At 44.0% G+C, this 20,000-nt stretch overlaps 1 protein-coding gene across 1 annotated transcript in view; it reads left to right on the plus strand.

Annotated features, from left to right (window-relative positions):
• The window catches only part of LOC146760354 (obscurin-like protein 1), a 55,221-nt gene extending 35,635 nt beyond the window's left edge, over positions 1 to 19,586 (plus strand). The window contains exon 4 of the mRNA XM_085551418.1: positions 17,777 to 19,586. Coding sequence (XP_085407544.1) covers positions 17,777 to 17,991 — 215 coding nt within the window. The 3' untranslated portion in view covers positions 17,992 to 19,586. The remainder of the gene's footprint in view (positions 1 to 17,776) is intronic.
• The last annotated feature ends 414 nt before the right edge of the window (positions 19,587 to 20,000 follow it).

Raw genomic sequence — 20,000 nt, forward strand, 5'->3', positions numbered from 1 at the left:
GCAATATCAGCTTAGAAAAGATGATTCCCAGCACAGCACCCACCTCTGCTGTGGTGCAGCCCAGTCCCTTCCTCACACTTCTGGGGGCTGTGGCCTCTCCACTGGACCACTGGACTGTACGTGCTCTGTGCCCCCAGTGAGGGATAACTGTACTGAAAGGGGGAGGACAGAAACTCTGAGCCTTTGCTCAGCTGAATGGAGACTGCAGCAGCCTGTGCACAAAGAAGGCAGTGTGCAGGAGTTGTATTTGTGTGCTGTGAGGTGGACCAGAAGTGTTGCTGGGCACTGTTCAGGGTTGATTTGCATCATGATACCAGCTATTTGGCAGTTAGCTTCAATGAACCATTTCTCTGCTGTTGTCTGTTGGTTTAAACTGCAATACTGAATGAAGAAATTGTCTAGTAAATTTATTTATTAGGCCTTTCAAAGCCTAATAACAAAATATGTCAGGCATTAATTTACCTGGAAAGATAATCAGAGACCTTTCATCTGGAGCAGGCAGTCTGGACAGTGTAAAGTTAATGGGTTATGAAACGAGAAGCTAAGAGGCTGCACAGCTTCAGTCTCTCTAAGGTCCTCTTTGCTGTGAGCAGCACAAGTATGCTGTGTACCTCTAGAAACACTGCCCAGCCTTCCCCCCTCCTCCACCCCCCACAGCCAATGACAACTTCGGTGGCAGCAGAACTTTTGCTGGCCTGTACAAAGCGGGGGAATTTCCTGAGGTGCCTTTTAATCCACATGGCTCTGACATTTCTTGTCCAGTTTCTGAGCTGTGGGTCCCAGCTGGAGGAACACAGTGCAGTGTGAAGAAGAATTCAGGAGCTGGAGAGATGGGGGCATGGGGTGGCTACTAGGAGGTCAGGGTTCTTACTTCAGACGGGTGGGTGCAGTGTCCATGCAGCCCCAAGCACATAGTGCCCATTGCACTGCATAGCCATGGGGTTCACTGACAGAGCACCAAGGAGCATAGCTGCTGAGATGCATGAAGGCATGCAGTCTCCTCACAGCAAGGTTAAGTGGCACTATGCTTTAACTTCTTAACTTTACAGTCAGATTAGTGGCTCAGAGGCCCTTAGTGTTTGCTAGACAGAAGCAGAGATTTTTCAGGGCTGCTGTGTACCACACTGTATCCCTTAATGAGCAAAAGCTGCCTGAATCGTTTTGTATATGGGTCCTATCAGTTTAAATGCCACAAGAGTATCTCTGATGTCAGGATCATTGGATCCAGGACTTCTCCCTACAGCAACCCCAACTGCTCCAGCAGTGATATGCACTGTGTAGCCCCTGTTCTCCTGCCACCCCTATGTGTGGTGTCAGCCCCATCCCTGATAGCACCTCATGAGCCCAGATTGGCCATCACCTCCTGCCTCATCTGGGGCCTGTCCTCAGGGGAAGTGCTCTCACCCAGTGCCTTGCTAGGGATGCTCAGTGGTGCCATGACAATGGCTCTGGGCTTCAGTGCAAGCCTATTTAAGGAATGTATTATCTACTTTGGTAATTGGAAGTGTAATGTATTCACTCCCTGCACAGCACAGCTGATGGCTTCATTTGTCACATTCCTTTCTGTGGTTTACGCGGCTGTCACAGTGCAAATAAACCGATTACATTTCTTCAACATTGCTTTCACAAGGCTAGGCTGTGTGATGTGTAAATCAGTAAACAGAGGATGTCTGACTGCTCTCTTATCTTCTGTGGAGCCTCTTTTGATTAGTCTGGATACAGGAGCTAAAACAGGTGTGGAGGCTGTGAGTTGGGTGTGCTTTCTCTTGGAGGAAAAATAGCTGTGTAATGCTGTGGGTGTGCAGCATATGGGAAGAAGTGAAATATGTTGTGTTAAATGAGCCCTACTTCAGCTAGAGGAGATAGCCCAGTTCCAGCTGCTTCTTATGCCAAATCTAAAGGACACAAACATGACATTTTAAAATATGGAATATCTTAAAGAAACAGGAGCAAGATAATATAAAGTGAGGTAAAATAACATATAGATCAGGAACAACAATCCACAGGCCAGATGCAGCCCGTGGAACATAGTATAACTATGGAGTTAGAGAAAAATTTCTGCTTTGTTCTGTGTGCTTATACCTCAGGAATGAGAGAAACACTCTGCCCAAGCATTTGTTAGAAGCAGTGTATGACTGTGATGGAGCCTTCCATTAAGAGTGTTTCTGAAAATGTATTACCATCAGACCATTCTCTGTATTAAATCAATATTTAAACATTCTTTCTCCCTTCTCCAGAGAGTTTTCTCTATTTAAAAAACAAACAAACAAACAAAAACAAACAAACAAAAAAAACAAAAAACACCAATGGGAAATTAGTTGATAGTGATCTTATTTTATATGTTCATTTTTCTGTATCTGCAGCACATCAGAGAGCATGTAATGGGCAGCTTTGCTTTCCATTAGCAGTCTGATGAACCGTGCTTGCCAGATGTGTTAGGTCTGGCCTGCAGGTGAGTCCTGCACCCAGTGGGACCAAGCAGTGAGTAGTGCGTGGGCCAGGAGCTGTGCTTCTGTATGAAGTGTCTGCTCAGCCTTTCGCTTTGGAGTTACACTTTCTTTGTGGACGTTATTTCACCTTCACTGAAAGGTACACTGAAAGTAGTGATAGCTCTGCAGATATCATTGGAGTTAAAGCTTGAGACAGCTCTGCTGAGTTCAGTAAAAGCTGATCTATAATATTGAGAGGGGTATGTCACTTTCCTGCACTGCTCACAGTGCTTTTCTTTGATTACTGCTAAGACTCCTGGCTCCATTGTCCATTAGCTGACATGTTTGTTTCCTCCCATTTGTACTCTCACTTTGCTGAAGTCTGATCACTTTCTGCAAGCAGATGAACTTCTGAATACAGAGGTCTGATGAGATTTGAGCAGAATGATCTCAGAAACTGTTGCAATCAGAAATGTAAAAATTCTTTCTGCTCAATAAAATCTCATGGATATTGCCTAAAATCCTATAAAACCTGTGAGATTAAAAATGGGACTTCTCTGGCCTCTTCCCCTCTCTTGTAACCAGACTGGTCTGGGTGTGCCAGATCTGACTGCTGGTTCTCATGAGGATCTCAGATACCCCAACTCAGTCTCTTTTCACAGAATCACGGAATGACCCGGGTTGGAAGGGACCTCAAGGTTCATGAAACTCCAACCCCCCTGCCTGGCAGGGCCACCAAACTTCCACATTTACTAGATCAGGTTGCCCAGGACCCCGTCCAAGCTGGCCTTGAACACCTCCAAGGATGGGGCATCCACAACCTCCCTGGGCAGCCTGTTCCAGGACCTCACCACTCTCCTAGTGAAGAACTTCCCCCTAACATCCAACCTGAATCTTCCCTCTTTTTCAACTTAAAACCATTTTCCCTTGTCCTGCTATTAGTGGTCCTTTCAAAGAGTTTACTCCCCTCCTGGTTACAGGTTCCCTTCAGGTATTGAAAGGCTGCAATGAGGTCACCCCGCAGCCTTCTCTTCTCCAGGCTGAACAAACCCAACTCCCTTAGCCTGTCCTCATAGGGGAGGTGCTCCAGCCCCCTGATCATCTTCGTGGCTCTCCTCTGGACCCTTTCCAAAATCTCCATGTCTTTCTTGTACTGAGGGCTCCACACCTGGACACAGTACTCCAGATGGGGCCTCACATGAGCAGAGTAGAGAGAGATAATCACCTCCCTATCCCTGCTGACCACCCTTCTCCTGATGGAGCCCAGGATCCCATTTGCTTTCCAAGCTGCAAGAGCGCACTGCTGGCTCATGTTGAGTCTCTCGTCCATCAGGACCCCCAGGTCCTTCTCTGCCGAGCTGCTCTCAAGGACCACTCCTCCCAGCCTGTACAGGTGCCTGGGGTTCTTCTGGCCCTAGTGCAAAACGTTGCACTTTGCTGTGTTGAACCTCATTAGGTTCACCCGGGCCCACCTTTCAAGTCTGTCAAGGTCCCTCCAAATGGCATCCCTTCCTTCCTCCATGTCAACCGTACCACTCAGCTTGGTGTCTTTTGTGCTAATCCTGTACAGTCCATCTTTTTCTACTTGACTACCTGCCTCTGCATCCTGCCTGCATAGAGCATTGCTCTTGAGCACACAGTTCACGCTATAGAAGAGAGCTAGGTTCAGCTTGTGGGATTTGATGAATGCAGTCTGGAGAGATGCTGCAGTGCTTTCACGTGGCTCCTTGTGACTCTCCTTCTCTTCTCCAGCTGCCAAGGAAGCAATGAGTGGAGAGAGGAGTCCTAGAGTGCCTTGGCCCCCTGCTGGGTGCGAATTCCAGAAGGTGGGGATTGTTGCTCTTCCTTGTGCTCTTTGGTTACTTGTACCTCAGCATTCAGAACTTGAAGTGCCCCTCCCAGCAGATGAGGGGCGGTGCTACTCTGGCTGTGGGATTGTCTGCAGGGTTAGCAGCCTCCAGTGAAGTGCTGGGGTGTGTGAAGTTCTCTCAGTGAAAAAAATCAGCCTTCTGCACTTTTGTGCTGAATATTAACCATGTTTCTGATCACCATAGTTCTGAATCCTACATCTTGTCTCAAAATAAGAAAGCAACAAGTTATTGTTTAAACCGAAGTAAGTAAATAAAATAGAAGCTCTTGCTATGGAAAGAACACTTTTGTTCATTCTCCATAATGCATCTTTTCCTGCTAAGATTAAAAGGGTTTTATGTATCTTCTTCACTTTTCCTTGTGAATTGCCTTTCTCAGGGTCACAAGCTATTTACATATGTATATATATGGGAGGAGGGAAGCACCACTTGTTCTCCAGACATTCACTCTCTTCTCTCATTCCAGGAAATCTCAGCCATGCTTTGCATTTTAGGAACAACACCAGATTTCCAGGAATATTGCAGTGAGTAAAGAGTTTCTTACCACCATAGACTTTGAGGGCACTGGGTTGCCTATGGTCCTGCTCAGCCAGTATCCCATGCACTGGGTTGTTTTCTGTGACTTGGTTCTCCTTTTTGGAATCATAGAATCCTTAGAGTTGGAAAGGATTTCTGAAGGCCATCTAGTTCAACCCCCCCTGCAGTGAATGAGGAAATCCACAGCTAGATCAGGTTTCCCAGGGCTGTCTCCAGGGATGGGACATTTCCTATCCAGATCCTCTCATTTCCAGCCCCGAGGATTACTGCTCTGAGGCTGCACATCCCACTCATCTACCCATGTGGTATTTCTTCTGGCACATCACTCTTTGGGTTTTCCCTGAACCTGTGTCCTAAGTATGGTTCTCCTACCCCATGGACTCTGGGCATTGCTCTGTGTGCTCACATCCCAAGTGCTGTGTCTGCACATGCCCCAGAGCCCCCACTGCTCCTGGGCTCCCCTCCAGTGACAGGACAGTGGGGACTTGACTTTGCCATGGATGTGAGTGCATCTCACAGGAAGAAGTCCATTCATGCTCCTGTCATGTACAGTGCTAAATAAATTTGGGAGTTGCTCAATAGCTCAACAGAATGACAGCCTTTTTCCTTAAAGATAGATATTGCCTTTAATCAGGTGCTCACTTGCTTTGCTTGAGTAAGCCAAACTCATTCCAAGAACAAAAGGGCTGCCATTGCAATAGCCTGGCTTTTCAATTTCAAACTATCTGCAGATTACAGAATAAATGAAATATTCAGTATACACAAATACTATACAGAATGATATGATACAGACCATTTCATTTTCTTTCATCCTTTTCTAGCTTACTGGCTTTTATGTAATGGGTAGACCTACATCAAAAGCCACGCTCAAGTAAGAACAAACAAATACTTAAAGCACACATTACACATGGCATTCCTAAGCCTTCTGTAAATGATACAGAGTTATTCTTTGAAGAATAGAGAGGCAGTCTAATAAACTTCTCTATGAGACCAGACCATGACACGGTGACAGAGCGGCATTTTTGAGTGCTTGGCATATGTAAGATACCAGCTGCCCTTGGGGGAGCATGTGTATTTGACAACAGAAATAAGGGCAGTCTTTGCTGCTAGGACCCTAGGACACAGTGCAACGTTCATCTTCCAACTCTTTTTAACCGTATCTGTCTCTCCTTCAGTAAGGAGATGTGAGCTCCATCTCAGGCAGCACCGCACTGCCAACTTGTCAAGCAATCTCTCATGGTCCTCTTGTAGTATCCCTTACACCTGGGACATGTATTCAGTCTCTGAGGGACTACTTCATTGACTGTCTGTCTCTGCCTGAACATCTTTTCTGCCTGTCAGGGTGCTGGCAGGCTGGGGTATTTCCTGCTGTGACCATGAGATCCTGCTCATCTCCAGGTGGGGGCATATCACTGCAGTCTGACTGCGATCCACTTGCTCTGTGGGTCAGGAGCCAGACATGTATTTAGAGCAGTGTTTGGGAAGGACAGAAGCTCTGGTCAGAAGTGCTATGGGGGACAATACCAGGCCGACTCTCTGAGTATGGGATATACCCTGCAGCTGGAAAACTGACATTCATCCAGAAGGAAAACATCTGAGCAGTTTGCCCAGCCTGTGACACCGGAGGAATGTACACTGCTCAGTGCCTTTGGGACTCAAATGTGATCCATACTGAGTCTGACCAGTGGCTCATCGTGTTGACGCAGAAGCTCTTCTGTTCATATCTTCTGGCTCATTAAGTCCAGACAGTCACTGACTGCAGCCGTAACCCTTCTCTACTTTCATTCCTGTGGGAATCTCTTAGTCAAACATAAAATTTCAGCATTATACAACCAAACTTCATTGTTAGTAAGGCCTGTACAGTAATGCTTATGTTTTCTTAAAATATATGTATGAGTTCTCCCTTATATACACTCATTCCAGTCATTTATAGTTACTATTAATGATTTAGCATTTTTCTGTGGTTTCAGGCTTTCCATGCCACCCATGCTATTTGCCAAACTAAAGTCACTGCTACTTTTTGCACCAGAGACTATGCTACATATCCTGTAGCCAGCCTGCACTGCCTATTAAACCACCTGTTCCCAGTCTGTTCTAGAAGTTTCCCACAATGTCACAATTGCCAGTATGAGAAGGATCTCTCTTACAGCACAGCAAAAACTTCAGAGTTTTTATTACAATATTTCAAATGTGAAACAAATCTCTCCAAGTGGGAAGTGACCTCATCCCCTGATCTGAGTCCCCTCTCCCTTGGCACATGGTGGTTCCCTGGGGCATGTCCTTGCCACCAAAGTTCAGCCGATCTTTCTGTATCTCCAGAGACTGTCCCAAAACTACTCATTGCACATTAGTATCAGCTCTCCTTCCAGCATCAAAGTGCAGATGAATCAGCCGGGCTCTTCCTAGGAACTCCCATCTCTCTTCTCACTTCTTAACCAAGTTGAATTTTAGTTCTGATCATGCTTCAGTGTCCACAAAAATGTGATGAAATATCGTTAAGCTGTCTGAAATTGAGTTTTATTTTGCTTTCAGAGGGTACTTTGGAAAATTTTTCTTTATCTTTGTCAGCCTTTGTAAGTAGTTGAATGACAGCTTTACCTGTCTCCTGTGATGCCTTGCAATGTGACATGCTGCCTGTGAAGTGCTTTTCTCAGAACTATTATCCTGTATGGTACAAATCACACACTTTATGCCCAGCACCTCCTCCTACTCATGCCATTTTCTCTTAATGCTAGCAGGTCAGACTGTGTCCTGGATGTTATACCTTGTCTGTTGTGTTCCTTCCACCCAAGATATCTGTTCTCATCTCTGATTCCAGGACCTCAGGTCCATTCTCCCTTGTTCCTGATCATCTGTCCAAAGCACAGCCATTTCTGTGTTTCTTACAGCCTGCATCCCCTCTTTAAATGTTGGGCAACAATATCCATCATCCATTCAGCTGATGTCCTCAGGAAATAATCATACATCTGTGGCCACTTCACATCATTTACCTTCTAACTTTCTAGATATCATTGCTAAATTCTCACTAATTCATTTCTTCTACCTTTGTGTAAAAGTGAACATACATATTACGGCATCTCCCTGCTCTTTTCCGTCCTTTCCCCACCATTAATTTCATTTCCCTCAAGCCCAGAGGGAAATGCTGGAAGGATGCACCTTCCTGTGAATGTGCCCATGACTCTCCTAAAGCTTGCCTTGTACCAGTCTCAAGTCCTTCATTTCTTTCCTTTTCTCATTGCATCCTTACATTACTCCCTTAAGAGGGTCCTGGTCACCCAAGTCTCCACATTACGTCTTCACATTTCATCAGTCTTCTTTGATCTGTGCTAGCTGGCATCTAGCATTGTCAGTCCTTTCTGGTTTACTTCTTGTAGTCAGTCCTCCTCTTTTTTGGCTATGGCATCTAATGGGTCACCCAGTCTGCTCTGATTTATGGTATCTCTCTCCATAAAAGGTTGTGGAAGTGGCACATAACTCCATAAGTAATCCCATTCATCAGAGCAGAGTCAGAATAATCACCTATTTATCTCCTATTCAATAGACTTGCTACAGCACTCATTATGAATTCATTTAAACTGATGCACAGTGTCCCATTATGCACTAATGGTGATGAGAAACATGACAAAACAAATGCCATTTTAAAATTGGGAAATGAATCTGTTCAGCAAGATGTATAACTATGGCTACTCATGAATTCTTACTCTTGCAGTCTTCTGCAGCACACACCTTGTTGTCTCCTCATACCTGAGCTGTACCCTGCTATGATGCTTCTGGCAGAATCAAATCCCCCCCTGCCATGGCTACCAACACATGTTGCGGCTGCATGACTCCTGCATTCCTACAGCCCACCCCTCAGCACAGCCCCTGTGCAGAGCTCCCACTGTTGCAGTGCTTCTCTCATGACTCCGTAGCACCAGCACAGCCTGAGTCCTTGGTGCTGGGGCTGGGAATTGCCCAATGACTGTGGCCATGCTGAGCGCCCTGACTGTGCTGCACTGCACCATGCAGTCCTGGTATGGCTCTGAATGTTCTTCAGGTCTCTCCCCTGTTCTTATCTTCAGGAGGATGGACTTTGTAGGGCTGTTAAATCTTCCTCTGGCACACCTTTGAAGCCATTACTTCTCATCCTATCACTAGTTAGCTGCTTCTGCTGAATAGTTTTCCTAAGGCAGTGGTTCGGCTCTGTAATGTAGTGCTGCAACCTTCTGTAGAAACAGCCCAAAGGATCCCAGCCATGTGTATGACTGCCCAAGAAGCTGATGTCTGGAGCGGTAGGATGAGTCCAGGAGCTTGTGGAAATCCTTGCCTTGCCATGGAGCCATATGTTTGAAGACTTTGATCACAGCTTTGCGGGGAAAAAAAAAGCACACTGGGAGATGATGGCGAAAAGATTTCTTCAGAAAAAGAAGCATGTGTAGAACAACCCCTCCTCTCGTTATGTTGCTGATGCTCTGGGTGCCCCTGTTCATGCCGAATTGTTCTGGAGGTCAGCCCTGGATAGGAGTGTGTCAGAGGCCAGCAGACCCAGCACTGCTCAGGGGGTTCAAGCCTCTGCCAACCTGGTACAGATAGTGGGGCTGCTAGAATGGGGCATGTGTGATCCCCCTTTCCCCACCCTTCTTTCCCCCCCCCCCCAGCCATGTCTAGGCTGTAGGAACAGCAGTGGAGTTGTTGTTGTACCTGTAATGATAGTTCTGACCCTGGATGTCCCACTGCTCACTGGCTGCAGCATCTCCTCTTCAAACTTCTGACTTCTAAGGGCTTTGGTTCATGTGGAAACTTCTCTCAGAGGTCTTGATGAGGAGCAAGTTGGATGCAGTCCCAGAATAGCACCACTAACAAAAGCTCTCACAAACAGCCAACCAAAATGCATCCTGAAGTGAGATCACAGAAATGATGCAAAGCAATCAGATGAGAGACATGGCCATAAAGAGCTGTTAGATTTTTAGAACAGAGCTTCCCTTTGCCTCAGAATAGCAAGAGGATTGCTTTACATGTGCATGTGGCCTTGTAAAATTCCAGTATCTGGGAGTTGTGTGTGTTTAAAACTGCACGAGCAATGCAAGGCGCAGTGCCAGCTTTCAGCTGCATTAAATCAACAGGTGGGTGTGCAGTGCAGGGCCTCCCCAACTGGAACCACCTCCTTAGAGCCTGTCCTGAGCTGCTGTGTCTCCACCTGGAGCCCAGGGCAGGATCCTGTGCTCAGCCCTGCTCAGGAGGACTGTCCCCTTTGTTCACAGTACTTTGTCACAAAGCCCAGTGACCCATCCAAGCCCTCGTCCTCCAGCCCAGCACACTGTCTGTGTGATACAGACGTGCTCCTCGTGGCCATTCACAGAGGTTTGCTCCAAGTCCTCAGCTCCAAATGCAAATAAACAATTATAAGTCATCAATATGTCTGATATCATGGAATTCTTGGCTGGCAACAGCTATCCTGTGTTGTATAATTGAAAGAAATGCAATGGAGTGTTATTTAATAGGTAATCAATCAGTGCTGTACTTGTACACCTGAGCTAATCAATTACTGCAGGAATGCCAGTGCTGGCCACCTGCTGGGAAACCACCTGTGTACATCAGGGCACCAAAATGCTCCCCTGCTTGTTGTGGGTTCATTAACAAAATTTCATGAAGAAATCTTATGTTCATAGATGCCAGTCATCTAATAAATGTTGTAGAGTTGTTTCTCAATCTAAGCTTTTTAATTTTTATTATTCCATAGGAAGTCTGAAAATGTAATAAAAACAGTTTAATAATTCTAAACAAACAAATGAACAAACAAACAAACAAACAAAAAACCTAAAATGGTAATTCAATGTTCCTGACTTGCTTTAAAAAGATCCCAGATTTAAGAAGTAATTAAAAAGTGCAGGAGAAAAAAATACATCCTAGAAAGCCCATCTGTGCTTTGCAAAGTGGCCTCGTTGGTTCTGGGCTGTGTCCTTCAGTCCTGTGCTTTGGGTGCTGGGTGCCTGCCCAGAAGGTGTTCTACAGTCCACTACCTGCATCTCATCATGTGCATCCCACCTGAGCACTGGGATTCTACAGCCCTCTGTATTGCTATTTTATTTATAAAATGTTACCAATAAAGCCAGAAGCTTCAAACAGATTAGATTCATTCATCCAGCCTTCACACAACGTTGAATTACTCACACAAACCAGGCTGTCTGAGGCAACGACAACAGTGTTTTCACAAATTGTTTAATTAGACAACTTCTGGGCAATTTCTTCCAATGGTTTCACTTCCCCTGCCCACAGATATTCTGGTGCTCACCACATCTGTCATAACAACCCTTCCTGGATGCTGGAGTTTTGGGGCCAAGCCCAAATTTTTTATTTATTTTTATTTTTATTTTTTGCTTTGAAGGACAAAAAGAAGCATAAACAGCAAAGAACCTTCTTTATTTTTTCCTTTTTTTCCCCCCCTTTTTCTTTTTCTTTTCCTTTTCTTTTTTTTTTTTTCCTTTTTTTTCTTTTTCTTTTTTTCCTTTTTTCTTTTTCTTTTTCTTTTTCTTTTTCTTTTTCTTTTTCTTTTTCTTTTTCTTTTTCTTTTTCTTTTTCTTTTTCCTTTTCTTTTTCTTTTTCTTTTTCTTTTTCTTTTTCTTTTTCTTTTTCTTTTTCTTTTTCTTTTTCTTTTTCTTTTTCTTTTTCTTTTTCTTTTTCTTTTCTTTTTCCTTTTTTTTCTTTTCCTTTTTTTTTTCTTTTCCTTTTTTTCCTTTTCTTTTTCTTTTCTTCTTCTTTTTTTAAGGAACAAATTATCATCATTTTGTTTGCTTAGCTGAGAACTCAACCAAGGTCTGGCGGGCAGCTCTGAGGGCACTGCAGGGGACTCCAGGCTCAGCTTCATCACCCCAGGCTCAACCAGAAATCCAAGGTCCCTCCTGCAGCCACAGCCATGAGTCACTGATGTCTTATGCAAGAAAATTCCTCTTCCCATTTTAAACTATAGATGAGAATTTCATCAGAGGGAAGCAGCTTCGGAACAGACGTTCTCACAAACTCATTCTTTGGCTCTATCTGTTTCCAATGAGGCTTTACAGTCTGCCCTTCCAATAGTATTCCCATCTTGTTTGGTGGCTTTTATCCAAGTTGGTTAATAATTTCTGTTATCGTCCTTCGAGCCTGAACAATTTTAGCTCCTCCAAATCCCTTGTTGTTCCTTATTAAGACACTAGCTACTACTGGAGAAAGATGACTGATTGCAATAGCTGTAGGCAGAACTCATGCTGATTAACAAATCACTTGAAAATAATATGCTTTTTAGCCATTAGAGTTATTAATAGTATGTTTGCTCCCTTTCTTGGGGCATTTAATGCTCAAGGAATTAGCCAATCTGGAGAGTAAATCTTTTAGTTCATAGTGGACACCAAACTCAATCTGTCTAGCTGGAATGGGACTATACACTCATTTTCTTTTCAAGACTCCACAGAATTTGACATTTTAGTAGAAACTTAATAGCTTGCAGTAATTTTTTTTACTACCTGCAGCAAGATTAGCTGCTAAGATAAGGAGCTGATGGAGCTGGTGAGTGACAGGGCACGTTCACCTCATTTAAAATATGCATAGGGGAAGGGAAACACTTTGGTACAGAAGTGCTGCTGCTGCTTCCCAGGCATCCAACGACCCTCAAAAGACACTGCCGTCGCACTGAACCTTGCCTATGGGAGCCTAGTCAGAGAGACAGCAGGTGTTTCTAAATGAAATCTCCATGCTGCCTGATTTTAATGGGTCCTTTACTTTGTAAAACCAAGAATTATTAATTAATATTTATACTTTGTTTACGAGTTAATGGGTAACTGGCTTGGGTAAGATCCCTGGATGATCTATCAGTTCACACTGGGAGTAACTGTCATGCAGAACAAGCAATGCTATTAATCAACACAAAGCAGAAGATCACATGGAGGATATTCTTTCTTGCTCTCTTTTTCAGTTTTTTGTCTCCCTCTTTGTTCTCTCCCTCTGTGCACTGTATCATAGAGTGATGGGTAAGACTGTATTTCAGCCTCTCTTGAGGAATGGTTTTGTGGTAAGGAGCCCAACAGCCTCTGGTGTCAATGCTGCTCAACAACCAAAGTTAGTTAATGTGTAGGAAGAAAACAAGTACCTCTGGCATAGGTGTGGTCTCGCAGTGCAGAGCAATGTTCACAATAAAATGGCTGTCTGGGATAGAATGGGACTGTTCCCATATGATGAAACAAATATAGGTCTAACCTGGCATAAAAGTCTACAGCAATTAAACAAGTGGCTGTTCATTTTGGTCTTTTAAAGAATTTCATCGTATCCTGACGCTGTAAGCCTTACCAGGAAACTCAGTATGTGAAAACGGAGGAGTAATGCTTGATTTGATTTGATTTGACTTGATTTGATTTTTTTTTTATACTGATTACTGTGAATATCACTATGCATTTGAAATACCTATATTTGAATTGCATTAATCTGCAGAGTGTTTCTGAATCTTTTTAAAAATCTAGCAGTAAAATAATGTCTGCTTGGCATTTAATAATGGCAGATACAACAATAAATATTCACTTAGGATGACTGTTTTTTGCACTGTTCTGTCCATCAAAATATGAACAGAAAATGTGTCCCATTAGTGCAGAAAATGCCTGGAAAAGATACTCCCTGATTAAGGCAGATGTGTCTGCTGATGGTTTGATTTGGAACATGGATTGCTACAAATGAGTCACATTCCTGGGAAGGGGATTTAACGCTCAACAGGTTCAGGCTCCAGGCTTTCCTCTGGCTCAGTCTCACTGCTCTCTTTCTGCTTCACACTTCTTTCGTACACAACAATTCAGTTGTCCCTTATTAAGAGTGCTCCCTCTGTCAGTTCTTCCTCAAGTGCATAACCTTGCTACGCCCAATCATATTAAAGAGTGACTGAAATGGCTTTGCTTTCCATCACAAAAACAGCTGCTACATCAGTTGTAAAATCCTGTCATTTATCTTTTCCCATTTCTATCATCTTATTCAATGCATGAGACAGACACAAATGCTCTGTATTATAGATATTAATAAACCTCCAAATTCTGTGCTATTTCCATGCTGGTTAAACATGGAGTAATCCTTAAATGGAAAAATGAAGCAAGATAAATGCAACCAAAACTCAGAAAGCCAAGGTATACAGCTTTTGTCTATGTACAAGCAAATCTTCATCCAAATGGCTTAAAGGAAATAATGGTGATATGCACATTCCATGCAATCATCATAAAAAAGAAACTGTACAACAGAGCATTTGTCAGAAATCACTGTGAGTAAATGACGACTTTCAGGAAAATCAGAAACATTCTTTGCTATAGTCACTGTCTAAAACTGAGGAATAGAATGAGATGAAATGAAGCAAACCAAGAGATCTCCAATGGAAGTTTTAAAACATTACAGCTAAAAGCAGAAGCTGAAATAATAAAATGAAACTGGTCAAACCCTAGAATTAGAGATTATGTGATAGAAACACATTTTGTTAGATTGTGGGTGACATGCAAGCCTGATTTCTTTTAGTTCTATTATAAGAAACATCACTGGATTCAAAATATCTTGGTGTGGTTTTCAATCATACTTCCATTTTACAGATAGATTTTCAGTTCAATACTCATGGTGTCCTTTGAGAAACGAGCAACTACATAGCTGATGTATACATATTTAGTATGCACATGGCAATCAATTCTGGAGGGGCTGGAATTACATGATCTTGAAAGGTCCCTCCAGACAACTGTTCTGTGATTCTATGATATATTCTAAGTATACAAATACACAATAATTAAATGTTTATATAACATGTGTAATATATACGTATATTTAAGAACAGCAAATCACACACAAAAAAAATGTTAGACAAATTTTGGAAGAATGCAATTCCAGTCCTCTGCTCAGATGTGGCCAGCCTGGAGGTTTGCTTCCACTGCAGACCTGGGCCAGTCCAGCTCCGACTCTGACTGGGGATGGAGAACCCACAGCTTCCTTGGTCTCCAGCAGAGTGCCTGGCCATCCTCTCGCCAATAGCGTCATCTTGTGCCTGCTCAAAATGTACCTCACTTCAGCTGTGCCCTCTGTCTCTTCTATGTCCTTCCATGTCCATCTGCCAAGGGCCTGGCATCCCAGAGGGCAACTGGATAGAGGAATAAAATACCCATTCTACACCTCTCACCCAGCTGCCAATACTCATTCACGCAGCATTGCTTCACTCCACCCATTGCCCATCATGCCTTGGTCTCTAAGTGCTACAAATTAGGAGGTTTTTGAAAATGCACAAGGGCATAGATGTTGAAAATATGTACCATCGCTTGGCTAGCAGAGCTCCAGTTAAGCCTTTTGTGTGTTTCTGTAATACACAGATTTTGTAAGGTAAAGGACGATTTGCACTTTCCCTAATAGCTTACTGGTAGTTTGTGTTCATGGCTAACACACACCACAAAGATCTCTCCAGCTGCTTGTCATATCTTTGCAGGCATTGTTTAAAGGATGAACTGTACTGAATAAGTTTCATTCTGCATACATTATTCATCAAAAAAATATTACTTCCATGAACTGCGATTAGTACAGTTGCTGTCCATAGACTTCAGTGTATTTTGCCATGAATTTTTCTATAGCTTTTCAAAGAATACACAGTTCCAGGGTTCTTTTTCTCTGTGCCTTTTTAAAACTTCCTTCAACAATCACTTGTAGCTGGTGATATGTTTCCATTGAAAACCATATTGTGATACAAAGCAGTGTGACAGCTGCAATTTTACACAACATGAAATATCAGCTGAGGAAATTACAAAGAGCATTTCCCTGAAACCACGATTTCAAGAACAAATCAATTACCTCAGTGAAGCTGCTGCTCAGAAATTAAACAACCCTGATTATCCTCAAGTAAAGTTCAGATCTGAGGAACTCACGCTGAGGCCCACTTGGAGTTAGCAGAAAATCTTTATTCTAGGGTAACTGCAAGGAAGGAAGGTTGCGATCCCACACATGTTGATAAGGAAAACCATTATTTATTACAGCTGTTTGTCTTGCTCCAATTCATAGGAAGGAGAGGAGGTTCTTTGATATATGTATACCTGACATGAGATTAAGAAACAAAGAGTTCAAATGGTGGTCCAACCAGCTTATTACAAATCTTAATCAGGGAGATGGGGAAGGGGAGGACTGGCAACTATTATGAATTAGGGTGATGGGGAAGGGAAAGTGGGCAATAGGAAATATAGGAAAGAAGCAAAAATTGCATAAAGCAGGGATAGTCACCACCAAGACCTAGCAGTATTCTGTTGCATGCCATTGCAATGCCCCAAGGCAAAAGTGCAGGGAAGAGCAGCAGCAGAGTGGCCGGCCTTAGGCAGCAAGCAGGTAGAGACAGAGCAGGCCCAAGAGGAAGGGGCAAGTTTCAGGTAGCAGGCCCAGGAGAGTCTATCAGCATGCAGGAATCATGTTGTGAAGCACCTGATGTCATGTTTATTGGTCCCTTTTTTATCCTTCTTCTGCCAATGTGGCATTCCTGGGTACTTGGGTAAGAGCCATGTGCAGAACCCCCGAGATGGCATCTCCCTTGAGAAAAGACTGCTTCCCAGCCACTAAGCTGTGGCTTATCTCTTTCTCTATCGTTGCCCTTGGACTGCAAATCTTCAGACAAAATATTTCATCAACTCTGACTGTGATTTGCCTGGACTTGTCCATATGTGTCCCTAGGTTGGATATTAGGAAACATTTCTTTACAGAAAGGTTGTTAAATACTGGAATAGGCTCCCCAGGGAGGTGGTTGAATCGCCATCCCTGGATGTGTTTAAGAGCCATTTGGATGTGGTGCTCAGGGATATGATTTAGCAAAGGGTTGTTAGTGTTAGGGTGCTATTGTTAGGCTGCTGTTGGACTTGATCTTCAAGATCTTTTCCAACCTGGGTAATTCTATGATTCTATGATTTAGACAAAGGATTTCTCAACCCTTGACCAGGACTTGTCCATCTGTGTCCTCAGCAAACTTTGAGACAATGGTGTGAAAGAATAATCTCTTACACTGTTTTATAGAGGTCCTCAGATGAAACAATAACAGAAATGTATTAGTAGTCTTTGTGTTTAGTTATCCCTCAAGGCAGCCCTATGACTCCCTCATAGCAGCTCCTCATGTCAGAATGCAGCTCCATGGCAGCCTAAAGCTCCCCATGGCATCCCTACAGCTCCTCATGGCACCCTGCAGCTCCTCACAGAGAGTGGAGGGGTAGCACTGAGCTCTGCTCTCTGACAGCCACAGGGTCTGAGGGAACACATGGAGCTGTGTCAGGGAGGGCAGGTGGGGGTGAGGGAAAGGCTGTGCCCCAGAGGGCGGTGGGCATGGCACAGCTTCCAGGGCAGCAGGCACAGCCCCGAGCTGCCGGAGCTCAGGGAGTGTTGGGACACCACTCTGACACCAGGTCTGGGTGGTGCTGTGTGATCCCTGTGGGTCCCTTCCAACTTGGAACCTTCTATGTCCTATGGTGACCCCACCACGCAGCTCCCCACGGTCCTGGCACAGTGGCTCTCTGTAGCACCTGCCCCTCAAAAAAGCTTTCCCAAATCTCTGATATTTTCATGGAAAGAAACCCACGCAGTTCTCAAGCACCTCTGTAACACGTTCCTCCTTATGCTGTTCTATCAGCCAGCTGCAGAAATCCCAGCTGCTGCGGATGCCTGTGCCAAACGATGACCATGCCAGTGATTGTAATCTGGAGTTTGGGCTGTGTTCTAGTCTTGCTTATTTTGCACTGAATACATGAAGGTATAGTCTGCTTCTGTCTTAATTAACATCAGGAAATTTACACTGTTCCCTTTTCACAAAAGGAGAAAGAGAATCACTTTTACCTAAGGTAAATTAGCATGACTTCAGTGAAGCTAATTAAGTTATCCCTAAATTATGTGCAGAAATCAAGGGAAGCGCTTTGTTCTCCCTAGAAGGCTGTCTGTAAAAACACACTGCTTTTTCTCTTTTCTTAGGCTTTCTGCAAAATTACTCCTGGGGAGCCCAAATGCCTCCAACTGCCAGGAGACAACCAGCACTGACAGCTCCTGCAGCACTGAAGGCAGCCATGCAGCCATGCAGAAATGCAGCCATGCAGAAATGCAGCACTGCTCCTTGGCCACTTTGTGTGAAGTGCTCAGGCACTGCCCCCGTCAAACACAGCTCTGTCTATGAGCTCAGCAGCCAGTGATGAAACTCTGGGAAGAGAAGCTGCCTAAGATCCCTTTTATATTCTTGGCAATCATATTTTGAATGTATGAATTTTCACTCAGTCAAAAGCACCGATACACGCTGCAGGTGTGTATCACAAACAGGTTGCTGTTTGTCTCCCAAACAGAAGGTTGTGTTGAGTTATGGAAGTAAAAAATACGTATATGGTACTGTATCCGGTTCTTGAGTACTGTATCCAGTTCTGGGCTGCCAGTACAAAACAGACAGGGATCGTCTGGAAAGAGTCCAGCTGAGGGCCACAAACATGATAAAGGGCCTGGAACATCTCTCCTATGAGGAAATGGGTGACCTGGGTCTGTGCAGCCTTGAGAAAAGAAGACTCAGAGGGGATCTGATTAATGTTTATAAGCATTTAAGTGTGGGAGATAAAGGCACATGGCCACCATCTTTTCATTTGTCTGTGTGGACAGGACAAGGGGAAATAGCCACAAACTGGAGCATAGGAAGTTCCACACCAATATACAAAGGAACTTCTTCACAGTGAGGGTGATGGAGCACTGGAACAGGCTGCCCAGGGGAGTTGTGGAGTCTCATTCTCTGGAGATATTCAAGACCCATCTGGATGCCTACCTGTACAGCCTGCTGTAGAGTGCCTGCTTTGCAGGGGAGCTGGATTCGATGAGCTCTGCAGGTCCCTTCCAACCCCTACAATTCTGTCATTCTGTGACATCTGAAAATGGGGAAGGGGCTTACCAAAATGAAATAACGATTGCATCTTAGGGATGTAGTTGCTGGCTGATACAGCTAGAACACTTGTCATGATAATTCTACACACAATTCTACAAGTTAATTTTGCTCGTTGCTGTTCAGCATAAGTCTGGGAAGCGACCCATTTAAAAAAGATTCTGTGCCAAATGAAATAACCCTCCTTGGAATTGCAGCTGCTCTTTGAGAGTGTGACGTGAGTGGCATGGTGAGGGCTGCAGCAGGGCCGGAGCTGCTCTTGCAGGACCTGGGGCTGCCCCTGGGGGGTGTTGGAACCCTGGGTCTATTCACCTTAATTACTCCATCCTAACCACAATACAGTAAGACACAAACCAATGGCAGACACTGTTCCATACCTTGTTTGTTCTGGGTACGTATAATGACAGGACAATACAAAGGGAAAGTCAGTTAAAAAATGAGGGAACAGAGTAAGAAGAAGTGGCACAAGAAACACTGCAATGGGGAGAAATCTTTACAATAAGCAGTTTAAAAGGACATGAAAATAAAAAAAAAAATGTCCCCATCAGCAGAGTATAAATCACAAGTCAACCACTTTAACTCCAGGAACTGCTTAAATTGAAGTATATGTTTGAAAAGAGTTGTGAATCCTTGAAAAAAATGAGTTTACTGAGAGTACGTGCATTAAATAGTTGGCAAGAGACTGCTTAATGTGTTACACTTATAACCATAATTGCACATAATTCTGTAATTAATTTCATTGCGCGTGTGACACTATACATGCCAAACATAAGTGCTTGTGTGCAGATGCACACTGCTTATAACGTGGTCATTAATTCCCCCACTGTTGACAATCAGCTCATGGAAATAAACTGCCAAATCCCAGTAGGACTCCAATGTGTCAGATGTGTTCCTTTCTTACTGCAGATCATATCCTGTGCTGAGTGCTGTGCTTCTGAGCAAGCAGAAAACAAAATTCTCATGAATTGAATGGTGTCACTTACTTCACAGCTAATTACACGTGGTTTTGTTCTGCTCTGGGTTAAGTGATCTGTTTGCAAAATTTATAATACGAAGAAAAAAAGAAAGAAGAACATGGCTATTCCATAGAAGTCTGTAGTCCTGTGAACAGGATCCTGGCTCATCTAAGCCAGGGCTTGGTGACTTGTATTTACAAATGAGGGTGGTACCGCCTGTTGGTTTAGGACCCTTCACCAGTCTCTGGGTGTCTGTTGTTTCCTGCATTTGGCAGAGCCTTGCAGCCGGAGCTCCAGGCTGGTGCCTTCCAGTGCCAAGCAGTGCAAC

This window comes from Coturnix japonica, chromosome 6 (genome assembly GCF_054131305.1).
Source record: "Coturnix japonica strain WE chromosome 6, WE-NBRP24, whole genome shotgun sequence".
In the NCBI taxonomy this organism is placed as follows: domain Eukaryota; kingdom Metazoa; phylum Chordata; class Aves; order Galliformes; family Phasianidae; genus Coturnix; species Coturnix japonica.